General features: G+C 44.6%; 1 protein-coding gene across 1 annotated transcript in view; it reads right to left on the minus strand.

Annotated features, from left to right (window-relative positions):
• Positions 1 to 1,379: 1,379 nt before the first annotated feature.
• VOPP1 (VOPP1 WW domain binding protein) overlaps positions 1,380 to 21,119 on the minus strand; it is a 63,707-nt gene continuing 43,967 nt past the window's right edge. The window contains exon 5 of the mRNA XM_065884347.1: positions 1,380 to 1,570. Within this exon, the coding sequence (XP_065740419.1) occupies positions 1,380 to 1,570 (191 nt within the window). The remainder of the gene's footprint in view (positions 1,571 to 21,119) is intronic.

Below are 21,119 nucleotides of genomic sequence, written 5' to 3' on the forward strand. Positions count from 1 at the left end.
ATGCACTCCACCCCACCACTACATATACAGGGACCTACATGTCTCGGCTATGCGGCTTTGCCCTTCCTATACGTGACCTGTCAGGTCTCACTCTGGGTTTAAATACGCGACCGTGGGCATTACTCACTACGCAGAAGAACAGGACCCCGGCCCCCTGACAACCCCAGGACTACCTGTGATCCCAGGGCCAGAGAGGTTTCTGAGCCAGGCTTTGCGTTTCCAACCAGATCTTCTTTATTCTAATTTTGATGAATTCATCATCAGTGAAGCCTGTTCAGTCCTTTCTGAAGAGATCGCTCTGCAGTCCTGGGGTCTTGCGTTCCCGCCTCTTTCTTAGCAAGCTCCTCCCGCTCGGAGCCCGGCGCACACCTGCTGAGGCCAACCAGCCAGGGCCCAGGCCTGCCCAACCCAGGCTCGAGCCACTGACTGCGCCCTGCTGGGACACCTCTCTCCAGAGGCTGACGTGGCTTCCCAGCCGGATGCGCCTGTCTGCTTTGAAAGTGTCCATCACAACGCACCGTCAGAGCTACCTCAGGGGACGGCGCAGAGCTGTCTGGCCGTGATCACAGGCCAGAGAGCTGCCGATGTCCAGGAAAGACTCCGAGTCTGACCTCAGGACAGGACTCCACGCCATCTTCCACAGGACACACTGAAAAGGGCTCGAACACTCTTTTCCCCAAGTCAGACCAAGAGCTCATCAAATGCAATGTCCGGTTGGAGGCAGGGGGCAATTTCCCATGAATTTAAATAACGTTCCTTAGTGACTTTCAGGTAACTATAGACAGCAACTTGGCCTGATTCTAGATCCCCATCTCCTTGAGGTGCAAGCCGTGCCCAGGGCTCTCCCAGCCCTGGCTGTGCAGAGGGCAGCTCTGGTCTTCAGGAAGGGGATGGAGAAGACGGGGCTCCGAGGCTGCGCCACCAACGCCTGTTTTCTCTGAGAGCCTTTGGAAGAGGAAGACTGATGGGCAAGGGGCTCACACAGCTGGCCCTGTGGTGCCTCGTTTCAGACGGGCCGCCTGCCGTGTGTGGGGCCTTCCGGGCGCCCTGGGCCCCTCCTCGCGTTCACGCGTACTCACCTGCACGCGCCCTGCCTCACCTTCTGCCGGGGTCTCTCCCCTGAGGGTCTGGATGCGCCACCCTTGGGGGTCAACCCTCGGGACTCTCCACTCGGCCAGAGCACAGATGACATTGGAAACAGAAGCAACAGAGGAGACACGAGGTGAATTCAAATACTGGTCCTCCAAGGAAAACTTGAAAGGAAGCTGTGCTTGCTTTGAAGATATCAGAAAGGAATTTGCCCTTAGTGGCTCAGAAGACCATTCCTGGAGGTGAACAGTGATGGGGCGCCAGGGAGGGCGGGTGACAGCCTCCCCCGGCTACTTGGCCTTCACCACCTGTTCATATGGGGGCGGTGGCGTGTTGCAGTAGGAAGGGGGCGGTGGGTAGGCCATGCTTCCCTGGGGTGAGTTGGGTTGGACCTGGAAAGCCATCGCCACAGGGTTCCCAGCAGGGTTCATCCCTGGTCCTCCAGGGTCGGTGTAAAACGGCAGCCCCAGCTGCTGGGCTCCTGAAAGACAGGCAAGCAGATGTGAGCACAGCAGAAAAAACCCACAGCCCATCACAGCCAGGGCCCAGACACAGCAGGGCACCTGGGATCAGGTGATGAGCAAAGGGGACATGCCAGCCCCCGCCTCCTGGAGCTTCTCCTCTACTGGATGCAGACAGCCAGAAAGCACCACAACCCAAGAGGGTGTCTAAGTGATGGAGGGACGTCAGCGGGATCAGGTGTGGCAGGGACCAAGCCGCAGCCGAGTGACACACCAGGGCAGCTCTGCCAAGACCTTGGGGAGGTACACCCAAAAATTACCGACAGAGAGGGCCGAGTGTCCCTTAGAGCCTAAAAAGCCTGGGCGTAGAAAGGTAAGTCAACTCAGAGAGAACTGAAAAGAGGACCCTGTATTCCCGAATCTCGGCCAGAATCATCACCGGCACCTCCACGCACTTTTTGAGAACAGTTTGCTGAAGTATCAGCTCCACTCCCACCTGCTGGATTAACGTTTAATCAGGGCAGATTACCTGTCATCCAGGTGAGCCCAATTCCCAGATAAGGCGACGACCTACGGGGCGGATGCCAGCGGGGTGGGCTGACATGTCTGTGGACTCTCTCCCTGCCCTGGATGCTGCAGGAGAAGGATGCTCTTGTCTCAGGGAGACTGTAGGATGCAGGCTGAGCCCTGCTGCGGGCCAGGGTGCAGGGCACGGGGGTCCAGAGAGCATAGACGGTGACAAGAGGGAATATACTGGTCACCCTGCCCAAAATCTAGCCCTAACTCTCTTTTTCTTTTTCTTTTTTTTTTTTTTTGCGGTACGCAGGCCTCTCACTGCTGTGGCCTCTCCCGTTGCGGAGCACAGGCTCCGGACGCGCAGGCTCAGCGGCCATGGCTCACGGGCCTAGCCGCTCCGCGGCATGTGGGATCTTCCCGGACCGGGGCACGAACCCGCGTCCCCTGCATCGGCAGGCGGACTCTCAACCACGGCGCCACCAGGGAAGCCCTCTCTTTTTCTATTTTAACAGTAGAAATACCTGAGCTGCTGCTTTGGAGCCTATTCCTTTGATCTGCTTTTTCTGATCGTGTTGACAACATGACAGGATACTGACTAAACAATTAAAGAATCGAGAAGAGAAACTGTGGGCTCCGGGTTTTATGTGGGCTGGGCTAGGCCTCATTCAACCCAGGAGACACTCGGGCACAGAGAGGTCGTCTCTGTGTGTGTATCGTTTAGGGTCTTTTTTTGTGCAAACCTTCCTCTGCCACAGTTTAACTGAATAAAGGTCAGATTCCCGGAAAGATGCCCACCAAGGTGTGCAGGATGTCTTGGAAATCTACAAGTGTGCTGAAGGAGAGCGTACAGGACAGAAACACCTGGCCAGAGATGCACTCAAGGGTGTCGGGAGGACAGCAGTCAGCCACGGGTGGCACCTTAATCAGCTCCTGCCTCATCTCACACCTGTGTGGCCCAACAGACGGCACCTGCTTCTACTGGTGCGTCTTGCCTGCTGCCAGGAGACGCGCTCGTTTACAAGACATGTTTGTATACAAGCCCGTGACCAGCCAGGACCGTGTGCTTCTCAAGGGCAGAGATTATATTTTATTTATCTCTGAATCCCTTTATATTTTATACAAATAAAAAGTTAAAGATGAATAAAAAGAAGCTAATGTAATAGTCTGGGAAAGACACAATAGAAGCCTCTGAATATGAGAGAAGAAATGGGGAGGAGAGAATGAGAGAGGGGCTCTGGAGGTGTATCCAGGGACCTGGGACCAGCTCAGTGTGGAGCGTGTCGGGAGGAGGAGAGGCCTGCGTCGGAAAGGCCCGGCTTCTGGCGTTGATAAGGGGCTCACCAGGCGAGAGAGGGGACAGAGGAAAAGGGCAGGGCCCGCGGGAGCCCAGGCAGCTCTGGGGGCCTTCTTTGTGGAAGTGGCAGCACAGACGTGGCCTTGGCCGAAACCTCCCAGGAGGAGTGTGTAGAAGGGACAGAGGACGGCTGGGGAGAGCAGCGCAGACAAGGCCAGCACTCAAACGAGGAGAAACACAGGAGGCGTAGGCGGCGGCAAAGACTGAAAGGAGAATGCGAGCAAAGAGTGAAGCAGTGAGGCGGGAGCTGTGTCACCGAGCGGGGTTCGGGAGGGGACAGGGCAGCACCGCGCCTTCTCAGCCCACAGGACATTTGGGATTTCTGGCCAACAGTTTCAGCACCATGGCTGGCACAGGAGCCCAGCTGCCGGGGCAAACAGCTGCTCCAGGGTAAGGGGTGAAGACCAGAGGGGAGAGGTGGTGGCTAAAGGGATGCACGACAAGGGCAGACGTGTTTTTGTTTTTGTTTTTTTATTTAAAAAACTGCTTTAAGGGACTTCCCTGGTGGCGCAGCGGTTAAGAATCCGCCTGCCAATGCAGGAGACACGGGTTCGATCCCTGGTCCAGGAGGATCCCACATGCCGCAGAGCAACTAAGCCCGTGCGCCACAACTACTGAGCCTGCCCTCTAGAGCTCGCGAGCCACAACTACTGAGCCTGCCCTCTAGAGCTCGCGAGCCACAACTACTGAGCCTGCGCTCTAGAGCTCGTGAGCCACAACTACTGAGCCTGCCCTCTAGAGCTCGCAAGCCACAACTACTGAGCCTGTGCTCTAGAACTCGTGAGCCACAACTACTGAGCCTGCACTCTAGAGCCCGTGAGCCACAACGACTGAGCCCGCGTGCCACAACTACTGAAGCGCATGTGCCTAGAGCCTGTGCTCCACAAGAGAAGCCACCGCAATGAGAAGCCCGTGCACTGCAATGAAGAGTAGCCCCGGCTCACCACAACTAGAGAAAGCCCACATGCAGCAACAAAGACCCAACAGAGCCAAAACAAAACAAAACAAAACAGAAAAAAACTGCTTTAAATTAAGGTACAGTTGATTTACAAGATTATATTAGTTTCAGGTGTACAACACAGTGATTCTAAATTTTTATAGATTATACTCCATTTAAAGTTATTACAAAATAATGGCTATATTTCCCTGGGTTGTACAATATATCCTTGTTTATTATTTTAGACATAGCAGTTTGTACCTCTTAACCTCCTACCCCTATCTTGCCCCTCCATCCTTCCCTCTCCCCACTGGTAACCACTAGTTTGCTCTCTATGTCTGTGAGTCTGCTTCTGTGTTGTTATATTCATTCGTTGTATTTTTTAGATCCCACATATAAGTGATAACAGACAGTATCTGTCTTTCTCTGTCTGACTTACTTCACTTAGCATGATACCCTCCAGGTCCATCCACATTGTTATACATGGCAAAATTTTATTCTTTTTTATGGCTGAGTAACAGTCCATTGTGTGTGTGTGTGTGTGTGTGTGTGTGTGTGTGATGCAGTATATATATATATACACACATATATACACCAGGTCTTCTTATCCATTCATCTGTTGATGGACACTTAGTTTACTTCCATATTTTGGCTACTGTACATAGAGCTGCTAAGAATACTGGGTGGCATGTACTTTTCAAATCAGTGTTTTCATTTTCTTTGGATGTTTTACCCAGGAGTAGAACTGCAGGATCATTTTATTTCTATTAGTTCTATTTTTAGTTTTTTGAGGAACCTCCATGCTGTTTTCCACAGTGGCTGCACCAACTTATATTCCCACCAACAGTGCACAGGGTTCCCTTTTCTCCACATCCTTGCTAACTTGTTGATGTTAGCCATTCTGACAGGTGTGAGGTGATATCTCGGTGTGACTCTGATTTGCATTTCCCCGGTGATCAGTGATGCTGAGCGTCCTTTCATGTACCTATTGGCCACCTGGATATCTTCTCTGGAAATATGTCTATTCAGGTCTTCTGCCCATTTTTTAATCAGGTTGTTTGGTTTTTTGTTGTTGAGTTACATGAGTTCTTTATATATTTTGGATATTAACCCCTTATATATGATTTGCAAATCTTTTCTCCCATTCAGAAGGTTCCCTTTTTGTTTTGACGATGGTTTCCTTCCCTGTTAAAAGCTTTTTAGTTTGATGTAGTCCCATTTGTTTATTTTTGCTTTTGTCTCCTTTGCCTTAGGAGACAGATCCAAAAAATATTGCTATAACATGTCAAAGAGTGTTCTGCTTTATGTTGTCTCCTAGGAGTTTTATGTTTCAGGGCTTACGTTTAGGTCTTTAATCCATTTTGAGTTTATTTTTGTATATGGTATGAGAAAATATTCTAATCTCATTCTTTTACATGTAGCTGTCTAGTTTTCCCAGCACCACTTACTGAAGAGACTGTGTTTTCCCCACTGTATATTCTTACGGTAGAAGTATTTTTAAGGATGGGAAATGCTTGAGTGCGTTTATAGAGGTAGGGGCAGAAATACAGGAAAGAGAGAGGATTTCTACAGAGAATATAAGCTCAATGATGGCAGGGACCTTATAAGCCTGGTTCAACATTTGAACGCCACTGTCTAGCAAAGAGCCTGGTACACAGGAGGGCACCCAGCACGTCCTGTCAATTGGGCAGAGAGAAGCAGCACACAGGGACCCACAGTTCCGTGCGTGGGAAGAAGGACCCGGCGCTCACACAGGCAGCCTCTGTACTGCGTGCCACTGCGGGTCGGTGATTTGAGCAGACACATTCCAAAGTCCTCAAAGAAGACATGCTCACAGACAGTAGCAAAATGGTGACAAAGAGCGGCACAGCCAACTGGCATGGGATTCAAAGTAGCCGGGACTGTAAGGGTACAGAAGTGATGGCCAGGAGACAAGGGGACACCTGCACCATCTCCCTGACTTAGCGGGGGCGGAATGTGGGAGAAGAGAACTTGCCCTTCAATTCTGAAGGCTTACGGTGGATGGTTTAGTTAGAGAAAGAAAAGACAGAGTGTCTGTGAAGAAGCTGGAGTTAGAGGAAGACTGTTTCTCCAGGAGATAGAGAGGAAAGGACCAGGAGAAGTGGGCAAAACAGCTGCAGCCACACCGCTGCCCCGCTGTTCCCTCATCTGCATTGCATCTCTACCCTATGCAGAGGGCGCGGTGGGGACAGCAAGGGTATCGGCATTGCATCCACTTTCCTGAAGACACGGAGGCTCAGCGAGACAAAACTTCCCAAGGTCACACAGCTGCTATATGGAGGCACTGGAATTTGAACCCAGTAGTGTACTGGCAAGCCCAGGCTCTTTCCACTGTGACGTGTGTCTCATAACGGGGTGAGGAAACGGGGGAAGAAGTTCCGGCTAAAGAGGGACGGGCAAACCCAGAGAAGGCTGGTGACGTGAGGGACCTACATTCTGGGCGCCATCCCAGGACTAAGGGCTTGGCTGAGGGCTGTCACGGCCCAGGCTCCCCGGGCTCCACCACCCGCCCCGGGCTGCGCTCTTAACCCGGCCACAGCCTCCTTCTCCAGAGACTTGAAGTTATTCCACCCCCTGCAGCCATCGTCTCTTCCTCCTTGAGAGTCTCTGTGCGATTTGAGGGGGAGCCCTAGATTCAGCAGAGATGTGTTGACTGACAGGCGCCCCACCCGAGCGGACACACCGTTTAATGCAGTTGCCCAAGATTTTTGTATTTATGATCATTAAACATGATCCAATATAACTTTACTTTGGTTACACTAGGTTTACACGTTATACTAGCTTTACAAAACAAATTAGGTAGATTTCCATAATTTTCTATACTTGTAGTAATTCATAAGCATTGACGTGAACTGTTTCTTCAAAGTTTCAAAGATACCATCTGCCAAAGGAGGGCCTGGCCGCCAAGCTTTCTTAACGACGACCCTGCCGCCACTCGGCCAAGCTCACCGGCCAGTAAGTCATGAGGAGATAAGCTAGGCCAACCTTTTCTTGGGATGCAGAAGAACCTGGCTGGCCGCAGAGAACGGAGTGGGAACGCAGGACAGCTGATGGCCACCTGAGAAAGACCGAGTGGTCTGCCAGCAATGGGTCCGCCGGGTCCCAGGGCCCTGCTGTCTGACTCCATCCGTTCCCCGCGCCTTTACAATCAGCCCAGCTCAGAGCTGGCTCCAGTGTTCTCTTCCTCCACACGCTGCCTGTGTTCTCACGGTTTAATCAGAGCCCAGGCGCTACACCCACCTCCTCCAGCGAGGCTGCTTCTCAAGGTTCAGGCAGGTTTCTCAAACACATTCCAGCAGACACAGAGCTCACCCCTCCACCTGTGACTCGAATGTCCTGTATTCGTTCCCCTCCGTGTCACCACAGCCACCAATCCACTCACAGGACAGTAAGCCGAGTTCCCGTACGAGAGATAAAAAGCCCTCCGTCATCAGGTTCTTACCTGTTTCGAAGTCTCATTTCTCACCATCCTGCCTCATTCTTTACCTCCCAACAACCCAATTGCTTGCACCCTGCCCACCTCTCCCTCACCCTCGTGAGAGAGCAGCTCCTGGGCATCCAACGTGCAGACCACTCCCCCTGGGACGTCCTTCCCCATCTTCACACCACTGCTCCCCGGCCTCTCATCGGGTCAATTCCCATTTATCTTTCAAGTCTCAAATCAGAATCACAGCTCACTGACTCCCACCCCCATCCTAGCTGGATTAGGTACCCTGTCCTCTTGGCACCCAGAACAAAACCTGCATATCGGCACCGCAGTTCAGTAGAATACTTTGAGTCTCTGCACTTGAGGAGAGGATTCCACTCACCTGGGAACCCTCGGAGCCCAGAGCAGCCCCTGGCATTGCAGCAGACATTGAATGGAAGAAGGGACGAATAGTGATTCTGGTCTGGACTTTGCCTCTGCCACACCATGCTGGACACACACGGCAGCTTCCTGAGACAGGCCTCTTCCTGATGTGACGCGAAGAACTGGCTGCCCCAGCCCAGCAAGCCTGCACCAACCCCACCCGTTGCCCTCGAGGACAGAAGCATCTGAAGGGATGACCCCCAACTCCCTATCACAAGTGATGGGGGGTCTGGGGCTGTGATCTTTGTACCAGAGGTGTGCTGCAGGCGTGTCTGGAATATTCACGCAGTGTGGTCACTCACACCAGAGGGTAACGAGAAACAGTGGCAAATGGGTCCAATTTAACTGTTATTTTTATGTTAACGGTCACAACTCATGGATATTGCTGGGAACTGGAAGGATGGGATCAAAACATCTGAGCACCTTAGAATATTAAAGAAATAGAACAGATGGGAGGTGGATAAATTAGGTACTTGTCAAGAACATAGACCCTGAGGTGAACAAACACAGGGATGGAACTTGCTAGAGAGACTGGTTGAGGGCACAGGCAATAGGAACGGAGCCTGTACCCTCGTGGTGAGTGTGACGGTTACCCGGGCTAGATGGGGCACCAGCTGGCACAGAGGACGAGGGGGTCCCAGACATTCAATACGCTTGGCTCATTTGGCTAAAGCAGAACCCTTGACAAGACACTGACCTGGCTGGGCATTCAAGCTCCCACAGAGAAGAGAAACGGAGAGGAGACAGACTCAGTTCTGACTCACTCAGGGAGGTGGAGGGAAGAAGACACCATCGTATGTGTGAGAACCACAGACAGGGGAGGCCAGGCAAGAACGGGTATGTGCCACAGACTTGAGAGAGATCATTTCAAAAATGTCCCCCCAGATCTACAAATGATTGAATGGCAAAAGACTCTAGAGTCCAAAGCATTTTAAAATCATAGTCAATCAATGGAACAGGACAGAAAGTCCAGAAATAAACCCACACACCTATGGTCAATTAATCTATGACAAAGGAGGCAAGAATATACAATGGAGAGAAGACAGTCTCCTCAATAAGTGGTTCTGGGAAAACTGGACAGCTACATGGAAAAGAATGAAATTAAAACATACTTTCACACCATACACAAAAATAAACTCCAAGTGGATGAAAGACCGAAATGTAAGGCTGGATACGATACAACTCTTAGAGGAAAACATAGGCAGAACACTCTTTGACATAAATCGAAGCAAGATCTTTTTCAATCCACCTCCTAGAGTAATGAAAATAAAAACAAAAATAAACAAATGGGATCTAATTAAACTTAAAAGCTCTTGCACAGCAAAGGAAATCATAATCAAAATGAAAAGATAACCTTCAGAATGGGAGAAAATATTTGCAAACGAAGCAACCGACAAGGGATTGACCTCTAAAATATACAAACAGCTCATGCAGCTCAATATCAAAAAAACCAACAACTCAATCAAAAAATGGGTGGAAGATCTAAATAGACATTTCTCCAAAGAAGATACACAGGTGACCAAAAAGCACGTGAAAAGATACTCAACACCACTAATTATTAGAAAAATGCAAATCAAAACTACAATGAGGTATCACCTCACACCAGTCAGAATGACCATCATCAAAAAATCTACAAACAAGAAATGCTGGAGAGGGTGTGGAGAAAAGGGAACCCTCCTACACTGTTGGTGGGAATGTAAATTGGTGCAGCCACTATGGAGAACAGTACGAAGGTTCCTTAAAATACTAAAAATAAAACTACCATTATGACCCAGCAATCCCACTCCTGGGCATGTACCCAGAGAAAACCATAATTCGAAAAGACACATGCACCCCAATGTTCACTGCAGCACTATTTACAACAGCCAGGATATGGAAGCAACCTAAATGTCCATCAACAGAGGAATGGATAAAGAAGCAGTGGTACATGTATACGATGGAATATTACTCAACCATAAAAAAAGAATGAAATAATGCCATTTGTAGCAATATGGATGGGCCCAGGGACTGTCATACTGAGTGAAGTAATTCAGACAGAGAAAGACAAATATCATATGATATCGCTTATATGTGGAATCTAAAAAAGGGGTACAAATGGGCTTATGTACAAAATAGAAATAGAGTTACAGATGTAGAAAACCAACTTATGGTTACCAGGGGGTAAGGGTGGGAGGGATAAATTGGGAGATTGGGATTGACATGTACACACTACTATATATAAAATAGATAACTAATAAGGACCTGCTGTATAGCACAGGGAACTCTACTCAATACTCTGTAATGGCCTATATGGGAAAAGAACCTAAAACAGGTGGATATATGTATATGTATAACTGATTAACTTTACTGTACACTTGAAACTAACACAACATTGTAAATCAACTATACTCCAATAAAAATTTTTTTTAAATAATAAAATTATTATTTCAACTCCATAATCGCAAATAAGCAGGGTGATAAGAAAAATTTCAAAGGTCCCAGGGCTTCCCTGGTGGCGCAGTGGTTGAGAGTCCGCCTGCCAACGCAGGGGACACGGGTTCGTGCCCCGGTCCAGGAAGATCCCACATGCCGCGGAGAGGCTGGGCCCGTGAGCCATGGCCACTGGGCCTGCGTGTCCGGAGACTGTGCTCCGCAACGGGAGAGGCCATAACAGTGAGAGGCCCACGTACCACAAAAAAAAAAAAAAAAAGGTCCCAAACCAAGCCAATATGACTGATCCTACACAACAAAATTGAAAGTGGGAATATCCTCAGAAACAAACGCAGAATGGAATCAGGTAAAATAAAGCCCAACAGAGCTGAAGCTTGGTACAGACTCTGAACCAAAGAAAGAACCTTTTAAGTATATGCATGGGGGGTTAAAGAAGATTCAGAAACAAAGCAAATGGGCCAGAGAAAGGCCTCCAATCTTATTCTCTGTCAAAGCGAATGATTTGCAAAACTGAAACAGAGATTGAAACATGAGTGAGAGAAAATGAAACTCCGAGATAAGTCAGAACTGACTGGGCTTTGGGGAGAGCATTCAGATGGCCTGACTGACACAGTACCACACTGTAGAAAGTGAGAAAGGAAACCCGTATTTAAGCCCTATAGTAATACTATGAGGTATATATTATTTATTCCCAATTTATAGATTCAAAAGCTGATGGCCAAAGATATTATGTAACTTGCCCAGGGATCTTCTCCCACTGGACACTGCCGGATCTGTAAGCCCCGAAGGGTCCGTCCTGCATCCCAGGATGTGTAGAGGCAGCAGTGAGGACAGATGGCAGCGGGGGGACCGGCCTGAGCTCCAGCAGGCTGCTAAGCATGAAGGTAAACCAGGAGCCTCCGTCTTTGTGATTTTTTGTCACAAGAGATTACTCTCAAAAATAATTTTAGGCTGGCTGAATTAGGGTGTGTGTTACTTGCAGCCAAAACACCTGAGCTAATTCTTGGAGAGCACATTCTCATGACCAATAGACAAGTGTCCCCCCTTCATAACTTGCCCCCTTTCCTCTAAGCCTTCTGGTTTAATTTTGTTTTATGTTGCATCTATTCATGTTGCTAAATTGTCTCAGCTACTAAAAATACTTTTTCAGTTCATCCTCCAGGAATTTTTTTTAGGTATATAACGATACACTGTTTTTGTACAAAGAGAGTTTTGTTTCTCCTTCCTAATGATTAAATATTTTCATGTTAATACTTAAGCCAAGAATTTCTACAACAGTGTTAAATATTGATACTAAATATCCTAATTTTATTACTTTTACTGTTACACTAAGTATGTTGTTGGCAGCAGGTCTACAGTACAAAGTGAATTCATTAGAAAATTACTAAACATTCCCACTGGGACTTCCTCGGTGGTCCACGGGCTAAGACTCCATGCTCCCAATGCAGGGGACCTGGGTTTGATCCTTGCTCAGGGAGCTAAATCCCACATGCAGCAACTAGAGGTCATGCATGCAGCAACTAAGACCCAGCACAGCCAAATAAATAAATAAATAATTTTTAACATATACATTAAAATAACGTCATTGCTGGTAACACTGGGCTGAGCGTGTATCATTGAGGACTTGGTCCTCACCTCCAAGGACCCCAAACATACACTCTAAGTCTCTGTTATATTAAGAAAGAGCCTTATGTTTCTAGACGTACTACAGTTTACATTACTACTTTTGAGTTTTGATAAGAAATGTATATTGAACTTTGTCAACAGCCTTTTCAGCATCTACTGAGATACTCACTGATCTTTTCAAAAATTAAAACAAACCTAGAGAATGTTTATTGGTTATAAACAAATGACTCAAACCTGAGATCAGGTGATGGACATTTTAGGTTCAAGCAAAACAGCACTTTCACCGCTCCATGTTTTCGATACCACAAAGCACTCACCATAAGTCGTTTCCATCCATCACCATACACTTGGCCCCTTCACCCATTTTGCCCACACTGCTTCCCCTCTGGAAACCACTAATCTGTTCTCTGTGTCTATGATTTGGCTTTTGTTTTGTTCGTTCACTTGTTTTATTAGATTTTACATATGAGTGAAATCATACAGTTTTTGTCTTTCTTCATCTGACTTATTTCAAAAAGCATAATACCTTCAAGGTCTTCCTATGTTGTTACGAATGGCGGGATTTCATTCTTTTTTATGGCTGAGTTGTATTTCACTGTGTATATATACCACATCTTTCTTCATTCATCCACTGATGGGCACTTAGGTTGTGTCCATGTCTTGGCTACTGTAAATAATGCTGCAGTGAACATAGGGGTGCATAATCTTTTTGATTTAGGGTTTTCATGTTCTTTGGATAAAAACCCAGAGGTGAAATAGCTGGGTCATATGATAGTTCTATTATTAATTTTTTGCGAAATCTCCATACCGTTTTCAATAGTGGCTGCACCAATTTACATTCCGATCAACAGTGCACGAGGGCTCCCTTCTCTCCCCATCCTCTCCAACATTAGTTATTTTTTGTCTTTTCAATAATAGCCACTGTAACAGGTGTAAGGTGATATCTCATTGTGGTTTTGATTTGCATTTCCCTAATAATTAATGATGGCTAACATTTTTTTTTTTCTTGCGGTACGCGGGGCCCTCACCGCTGTGGCCTTTCCCGTTGCGGAGCACAGGCTCCAGACGCGCAGGCCCAGTGGCCATGGCTCACGGGCCCAGCCGCTCTGCGGCATGTGGGATCCTCCCGGACCGGGGCACGAACCCGCGTCCCCTGCATCGGCAGGCGGACTCCCAACCATTGCGCCTACCAGGGAAGCCCCCGCTAACATTTTTTCATGTGCCTATTGGCCATCTGTATGTCTTCTTTGGAAAAATGTCTGTTGAGATCTGCCAACTTTTAATCAGATTTGTTTTTTGTTGTTGGGTGTATGAGTTCTTTGTATATTTTGGATATTAACCCCATATTGGATATATGATTTGCAAATATCTTCTCCCATTCAGCAGGTTGTCTTTTTGTTTTGATGATAGTTTCCTTCACTGTGCAGAAGCTTTTTAGTTTGATGTTGTCCCATTTGTTGATTTTTGATTTTGTTTCTCTTGCCTTTGAATTTAGATCCACAAAAACGTCACTAAGATAGATGTCAATGAGGTTACCACCTATGTTTTCTTCTAGGAGTTTTATGGTTTCCTCTTATATTCAAGTCTTTAATAAAATTTGAGCTAATTTTTGTATATGGTGTAAAACAGGGGTCTTTTGCATGTGGCTGTCCAGTTTTCCCAACTGCATTTATTGCAAAAGATTATCCTTTCTCAATTGTATGTTCTTTGTCATAATTTAATTGTGCATATATGTGTGGGTATATTTCTGGGCTCTCTACTCTGTTCCATTCACCTATGTGTCTGTTTTGACTACTGTAGCTTTGTAGTATAGTTTAAAACCAGGGCACATGATACGTCCAGCTTTTTTCTTCTTTCTCAAGATTGTTTTGGCTATTTGGGATCTTTTGTGTTTCTATACAAATTTTAGAATTATTTGTTCTAGTTCTGTGAAAAAATGCCATTGGAATTTTGATAGGGACTGCAATGAACCTGTAGAGTGCTTTGGGTAGTATGGACATTTTAACAACATTAATTCTTCCAGTACATAAACATGGAGTATTGTTCCCTTTATTTGTGTCTTCTTCAATTTCTTTCATCAGCATCTTATAGCTTGTAGTGTACAGGTCTTTCACTTCCTTGGTTAAATTTATTCCAAGGTATTTTATTCTTTTTGAGGCAATCATAAATGGGGCTGTTTTCTTAATTTCTCTTTCTGATAGTTTATTAGTATATCATTGAGGACTTGATCCTTGCCTTCAAGGATGCTCAAGGAACACATACTCTAAGTCTTTATTATATTAAGAAAAAGACTTACATTGCTACTTACATTACTAGTTAAAACTACCTTATTAGTTTTGAAAGAGTTTTGGTGAGGAATGTATATTAAATTTTATCGACAGCCTTTTCAGCATCCACTGAGGTACTTGTTGCATTTTTCGTTGCCTTTTTGTTATTGTAAAATACACATAACATAAAATTTACCATCTTAACCATTTTTAAGTATATGATTCAGTGGCATTAAATACACTCACATTGTTGTGCAACCATCACCAAGATACATCCCCATAACTCTCTTCATCTTGTAAAACTGAAAATCTACATCCATTAAATAGTAACTTCCCCAAAATCCACTCCCTCAAGCCCTAGACAACCACCATTACATTTTCTGTCTTTATGATTCTGACTACTCTAAGTGCCACATATAAGTGGAATCATACAGTATTAGTCTTGTGATTGGCTTATTGCACTTAGAATAATATCTTCAAAATTCATCCATGTTGTAGCATATCAGAATTCCTTCCTTTTTAAGGCTGAATAATATTCCATTGTGTGTATTTGCTTATCCGTTCATCAGTTGATGGACACTTGGGTGCTTCCACAGTTTAGTAATTGGGAATAATGCTGCTATGAACATGGGTGTACAAATATCCCTTCGAGATTCTGCTTTCAATTTCTCTGGGTATGTACCCAGAAGTGGAATTGCTGGATTGTATGGTAATTCTATTTTTAATTTTTTGAGGAACCTGCATACTGTTTCCACAGTGGTTGTACTATTTTACATTCCCACCAGCAGTGCAAAAGGTTCCAATTTCTCCACATCCTTGCCAACACTTGTTTTCTGCTTTTTGATAGTAGCTATCTTAATGGGTGTGAGGTGGTATCTTGTAGTTTTGTTTTTTTTTTTTTTGGGCTGCATTGGGTCTTCGTTGCTGCTCATGGGCTTTCTCTAGCTGTGGCGAGCAAGGGATACTCTTCGCCATGGTGCGTGGGCTTCTCATTGTGGTGGCTTCTCTTGTTGCAAAGCGTGGGCTCCAGGCACGTGGCCTTCCGTAGTTGTGGCTCCCAGGCTCCAGAGTGCAGCCTCAGTAGTTGTGGTGCACAGGCGTTGTTGCTCCGCGGTACGTGGGATCATCCTGAACCAGGGCTCGAACACGTGTCCCCAGCATCGGCAGGCGGATTCTTAACCACTGCCCCACCAGGGAAGTGCCTATCTTGTAGTTTTGATTTGTATTTCCCTAATGATTACTGAGCATCTTTTCATGTACTTGCTAACCATTCGTATCTTCTCTGGAGAAATGAGCATTCAATTCCTTTGCCCATTTTTTTTTTTTTTTTTTTGCGGTACGCGGGGCTCTCACTGCTGTGGTCCCTCCCACTGTGGAGCACAGGCTCCGGACGCCAGCGGCCATGGCTCACGAGCCCAGCCGCTCCTGCGGCATGTGGGATCCTCCCGCACCGGGGCACGAACCCAGGTCCCCTGCATCAGCAGGCGGACTCTCAACCACTGCACCACCAGGGAAGCCCCCTTTGCCCATTTTTGAATAGGGCTGTTTTATTTTTTCATTGTTGAATTTTAGGAGTTCTATATTTAATCTGGATATTAATTGCTTATCAAATATATGATTTGCAAATATTTTCTCCTGTTGTGGAGGCAGCCTTTTAACTCTATTCATAGTGTCCTTTAATGCACAATTTAAAAAATTTTTCATGAAGTCCAATTTGCCTGTTTTTTTATTTTATTACCCACACCTTTGGTATCATGTCCAAGAAATCACTGCTGACGCTAATGTTCAGACACTTTGTCCTTGTTTTCTTCTAAGAGTTTTATTGTTTTAAGTCTTACATTTAGGACCTTGATCCACTTTGAGTTAAATTTTGTATATGGTGTTAGGTAAGGGTCCAACTTGATTCTTTTGCATGTGGATATTCAGTTTTCCCAGCACCATTTGTTGGAAAAGACTGTCCTTTCCCCATGGAGTGGTCTTGGTACCCTTGTCAAAAAACATTTGACCATACATGTGAGGGTTTACTGTTGGGTTCTCTATTCTATTCTGTTGGTCTATATGTCTGCCTTTATGCCCTCACCAGACTGTTTTGATTAATGTAGCTATGTAGTAAATTTTGAAATCAGGAAGTGTGAGTCCTCCAATTTTTTCTTCTTTTTCAAGACTGTTTCGGCTATTTGGGGTCCTCTGAGATTCCATATTAATTTTAGGATGGGTTTTTCCTACCTGGAAAAAAATCACTGGGATTTTAATTGGATTTGCATTGAATCTGTAGATCATATCGGGTGGTACTGACATTCTAACAATACTGTCTTACAATCAATGAACATAAAATCTGTTTCCATTTATTTACATCTTTTAAAATTTCTTCAGGCAATGTTTTATAGTTTTCACTGTACAAGACTTTCACCTTCTTGGTTAATTAATTCCTAATTATTTTCTTCTCCTTGATGTTATTACTAATGGAGTTTTTGGGTAATTTCCTTCTCACATTGTTCGTGTATAGAAACTTAACTGATTCTTGTGTGTTGACTTTGTGTCCTGCTACTTTGCTGAATTCATTTATCATTTCTAACAGTTTTGTTTTCTAGAATCCGTATGTTTTACTACACACAAGATCATATTAGCTGCAAAGAGAGACAATTTGACTTCTTTCTCTCTAATTTTGATGTCTTTATTTTTCTTGATTTATTCCTTTGGCAAGAATTTCCAGCACTATGTTGAAGAGAAATGGTAAAAGCAGGTATCCCTTGCCTTGCTCCTGATCTTTGAGAAAAAATTTTCAGTCTTTCACCATCAGGTATGATGTAAGCTGTGAGGTTTTCATATATGGATTTTATGAGGTAGTTTTATGAGGTAGTTTCTATTCCTAGTTTATTGAGTGTTTTGATCATGAAAGGGTGTTCCATTTTGTCATTTTTTCTGCATCAATTGATAAAATCATTTCTTTCCTTCATTATGTTGACAGGATGTATTACTCCAACCAATTTTTATATGTTGAACCAACCTTACATTACAGGAAATGTTTGCTACTACTTTGTTGAGGATTTTTACATCAATGTTGATCAAGGACATTGGCCTGTAATTTTTTTTTTTTGTAGTGTCTTTGTCTGGCTTTGGTATCAGGATAATGCTGGCCTCACAGAATGAGTTAAGAAATGTTCCTACCTCTTCAATATGGGGGGAAAGTGTGAGAAGGATTGATATTAGTTCTTATTCAAATATTTGGTAAAATTCACCACTGAAGCCATTAGGTCCAAGGCTTTACTTTGTTTGGAGTTTTCTGATGACTGATTCAGTCTCCTTACTAGTTATAGGTCTATTCAGACTTTCGATTTCTTCATGATTTAGTCTTGGTAGGTTTTATGTTTCTAGAAATTTGTCCTATCTAATTAACCCAATTTTTTGCTGTACAATTGTTCTCTCGTATAATCATTTTTATTTCTGTAGAATTGGTAGTAATGTCCTACTTTCATTTCTGATTTTAGTAATTTATGCCTTGTATTTTTCTTCCTAAGGGAAAAAAATATATATATATATAGCTACCCAGCTCTCTTTTGGTTACTATTTAAAGATAAGGAATATATTTTCCTTCCTTTCATTTTCAACCTGTGTTTTGGGGTCTGAAATGTACGATGCAGTGAATGATACAAATTCAGTAGAAACTATACTTGGAATTTTGATCTTTTCCTGGGCTAGTGATATGTGATAAGATCCTCTCTCACGATTCTGGACAGTGGCAGCTAACCACAGCTCCCAGTCAGCCATGTGATCACAAGGGTAAAGAGCCGGTTCACTCACAACCATTCTGTACCCAGACAACCATTCTGTTTTTCACTTTCTGTACAGTATTCAATAAATTACATGAGTTATTCACACTTTATTATTAAATAGGCTTTGTGTTAGATGATTTTGCCCAACTGTAGGGTAGTGTAAGTTTTCTGAGCACATTTAAGATAACTAGGCTAAGCTATGGTGTTCAATAGGTTAAGTGTATTAAATGCATTTTCAACTTATTATATTTTCAATTTAAGATGGGTTTCCGGGGGAATTCCCTGGTGGTGCAGTGGTTAAGAATCTGCCTGCCAATGCAAGGGACATGGGTTCGAGCCCTGGTCCAGGAAGATCCCACATGTCGCGGAGCAACTAAGCCTGTGCGCCACAACCACAGAGCCTGCAAGTCACAACTACTGAGCCCATGCACCACAACTACTAAAGCCCGAGCGCCTAGAGCCCCTGCTCCGCAACAAGAGAAGCCACCGCAGTGAGAAGCCCGTGCACCACAACAAAGAGTATCCCCCGCTCATTGCAACTAGAGAAAGCCCACGCGCAGCAACAAAGACCCAACGCAGCCAATGATATAAATAAATAAATAAATAAATAAAACAAAAACAATAAGATGGGTTTCCAGGACCCTATCATAAGCCGAGGAAGATCTGTGTTTGGATCACGTGTTTATCCATTCTGCCAATCTCTGTCTTTCGACTGGAGAGTTTAATCCATTTACATTTGAAGTATTTACCAATAAGGAGGGATTTACTTCTGTCATTGTGCTATTTGTTTTCTATATGCTTTACAGCTTTCTGGGCCCTCATTTTCTGCATTATTGACTTATGTTTTTAGTGGCTTTTTTGAAGTGCAATGTTTTATGTTTAGTGGAGCTTTTGAAAGCAATGTTTAATTCCTTTCTCATTTCTTTTTGTGTATTCTATAGCTGTTTCTTTGTGGTTAACATCCTACTGTTAGACACTGTTCAGTCATCCATCAGTTCCAGGACCCCCTGAAGACATGAACGTCTGTGGATGCTCAAAGTCCTTTATAGAAAATTATATAGTATTTGCATATAACCTATGCACATCCTCCTGTTTACTTTAAGTCATCTCTAGATTACTCATAATACCTAACACCATGTAACTGCTATGTAAATAGTTGCCAGCATGTGTCAAATTCAAGTTTTGCATTTTGGAACGTTCTGAAATTGTTAAAAAATATTTTTGATCAACCGTTGGTTGAATCCATGTATGCAGAACCCGTGGATACAGAGGGCTCACTGTAATTTGAATTTATACCAGCTTAACGTCAATAACATACAAAAACTGCTCATTTTCCGTTCTGTCCCCACCCTTTTCAGTGGTTGCTGTCACAAAATCACATCTTCATATGTTGTGTGCTCTCCAAAACATAAACTAATAATTCTTTTAAATGTATTAGTCTCTTAAATTATGTAGAAAAGAAGATTTGGAGTTACAATCAACATTATAGTAATACTAGCTTTTGTCCTAATAACTATTTTTTTCTTTAAACGTAATAGTCTATTAAATCATGTAGAAAACAAAAAGTAAAGTACAAACCACTGCTCCAATAATACTGGCTTTATAATTGCCCAGGTATTTACCTTGATTGAGATCTTCATTTCTCCATACAGCTTCGAATACCTGTCTAGTGCCCTTTCATTTCACTTGCAGGTCTCCCTTGAGCATTTCTTGAAGGGCAAGGTCTAGTGGTCATGAACTCCCTTGCTTTGATTTATCTGGGAAAGTCTTAAGTCCTCCCTCAATTTTGAAGGACACTTTTGCCAGATATAGGATTCTTGGTTGACAGTTTTTATTCTTTTATTTGAATGTATTGTCCCACAGCCTTCTGGCCTCCATAACTTCTGATGAGAAATCTGCTCATAATCACATCAAGGGTCCCTTGTTTGTGATGACTTGCTTCTTCCTGCTACTTTCAAGCTTTTCTCTTTGTGCTTGGCTTTTGAAAGTTGATTATGTGTCTTGGTGTGGGTCTCTGAGTTCCTCTTACTTGGAGTGGTTGTTTATATTCATGTCTTCCATCAGATTTTGGAAGTTTTGGGCTGTTATTTCTTTAAATAATGCTCCTTTTATCTCTCTTCTCCTTCTGAGACTCCCACCCCACGATGCCTAAGCTGATCTGCTTGATGAAGTCCCCCAGGTCTGAGGCTCTGTTCACTTTTCTTCAATCTTGTTTCTTTCTGTTCCTCAGACTACATAATTTCCATTGTCTTATCTTCAAGTTTGCTGATCCTTTCTTCTGTCTACTCAAATCTGCCTTTGAATCATGTAGTGAATTTTTCATTTTGGTTATTGTACTTTTCAGCTCCAGAATTTTTTGTTCATATCTTTTTAGGGTTTCTGTCTTTCTATTGATATTTCTATTTTGCAGACACATTTTTTTGTTTTTGTTTTGATTCTCTCCACATCTTACTTTCGTTCTCTGAGCATCTTTAAGACAGTTGCTTCAAAAGATTTGTCTAAGGCTTCCCTGGTGGTGCAGTGGTTGGGAGTCCGCCTGCCGATGCAGGGGACGCAGGTTTGTGCCCCGGTCCGGGAAGATCCCACATGCTGCGGAGCAGCTGGGCCCGTGAACCATGGCTGCTGAGCCTGCACGTCTGGAGCCCGTGCTCCGCAACAAGAGAGGCCGTGATAGTGAGAGGCCTGTGCACCGCAATGAGCGGTGGCCCCTGCTCACCGCAACTGGAGAGGGCCCATGCGCAGAAACAGGGACCCAACGCAGCCAAAAATAAATTAATTAATTTTAAAAAAAAGAT

Source organism: Phocoena phocoena, chromosome 9, assembly GCF_963924675.1.
Source record: "Phocoena phocoena chromosome 9, mPhoPho1.1, whole genome shotgun sequence".
Taxonomy (NCBI): Eukaryota; Metazoa; Chordata; class Mammalia; order Artiodactyla; family Phocoenidae; genus Phocoena; species Phocoena phocoena.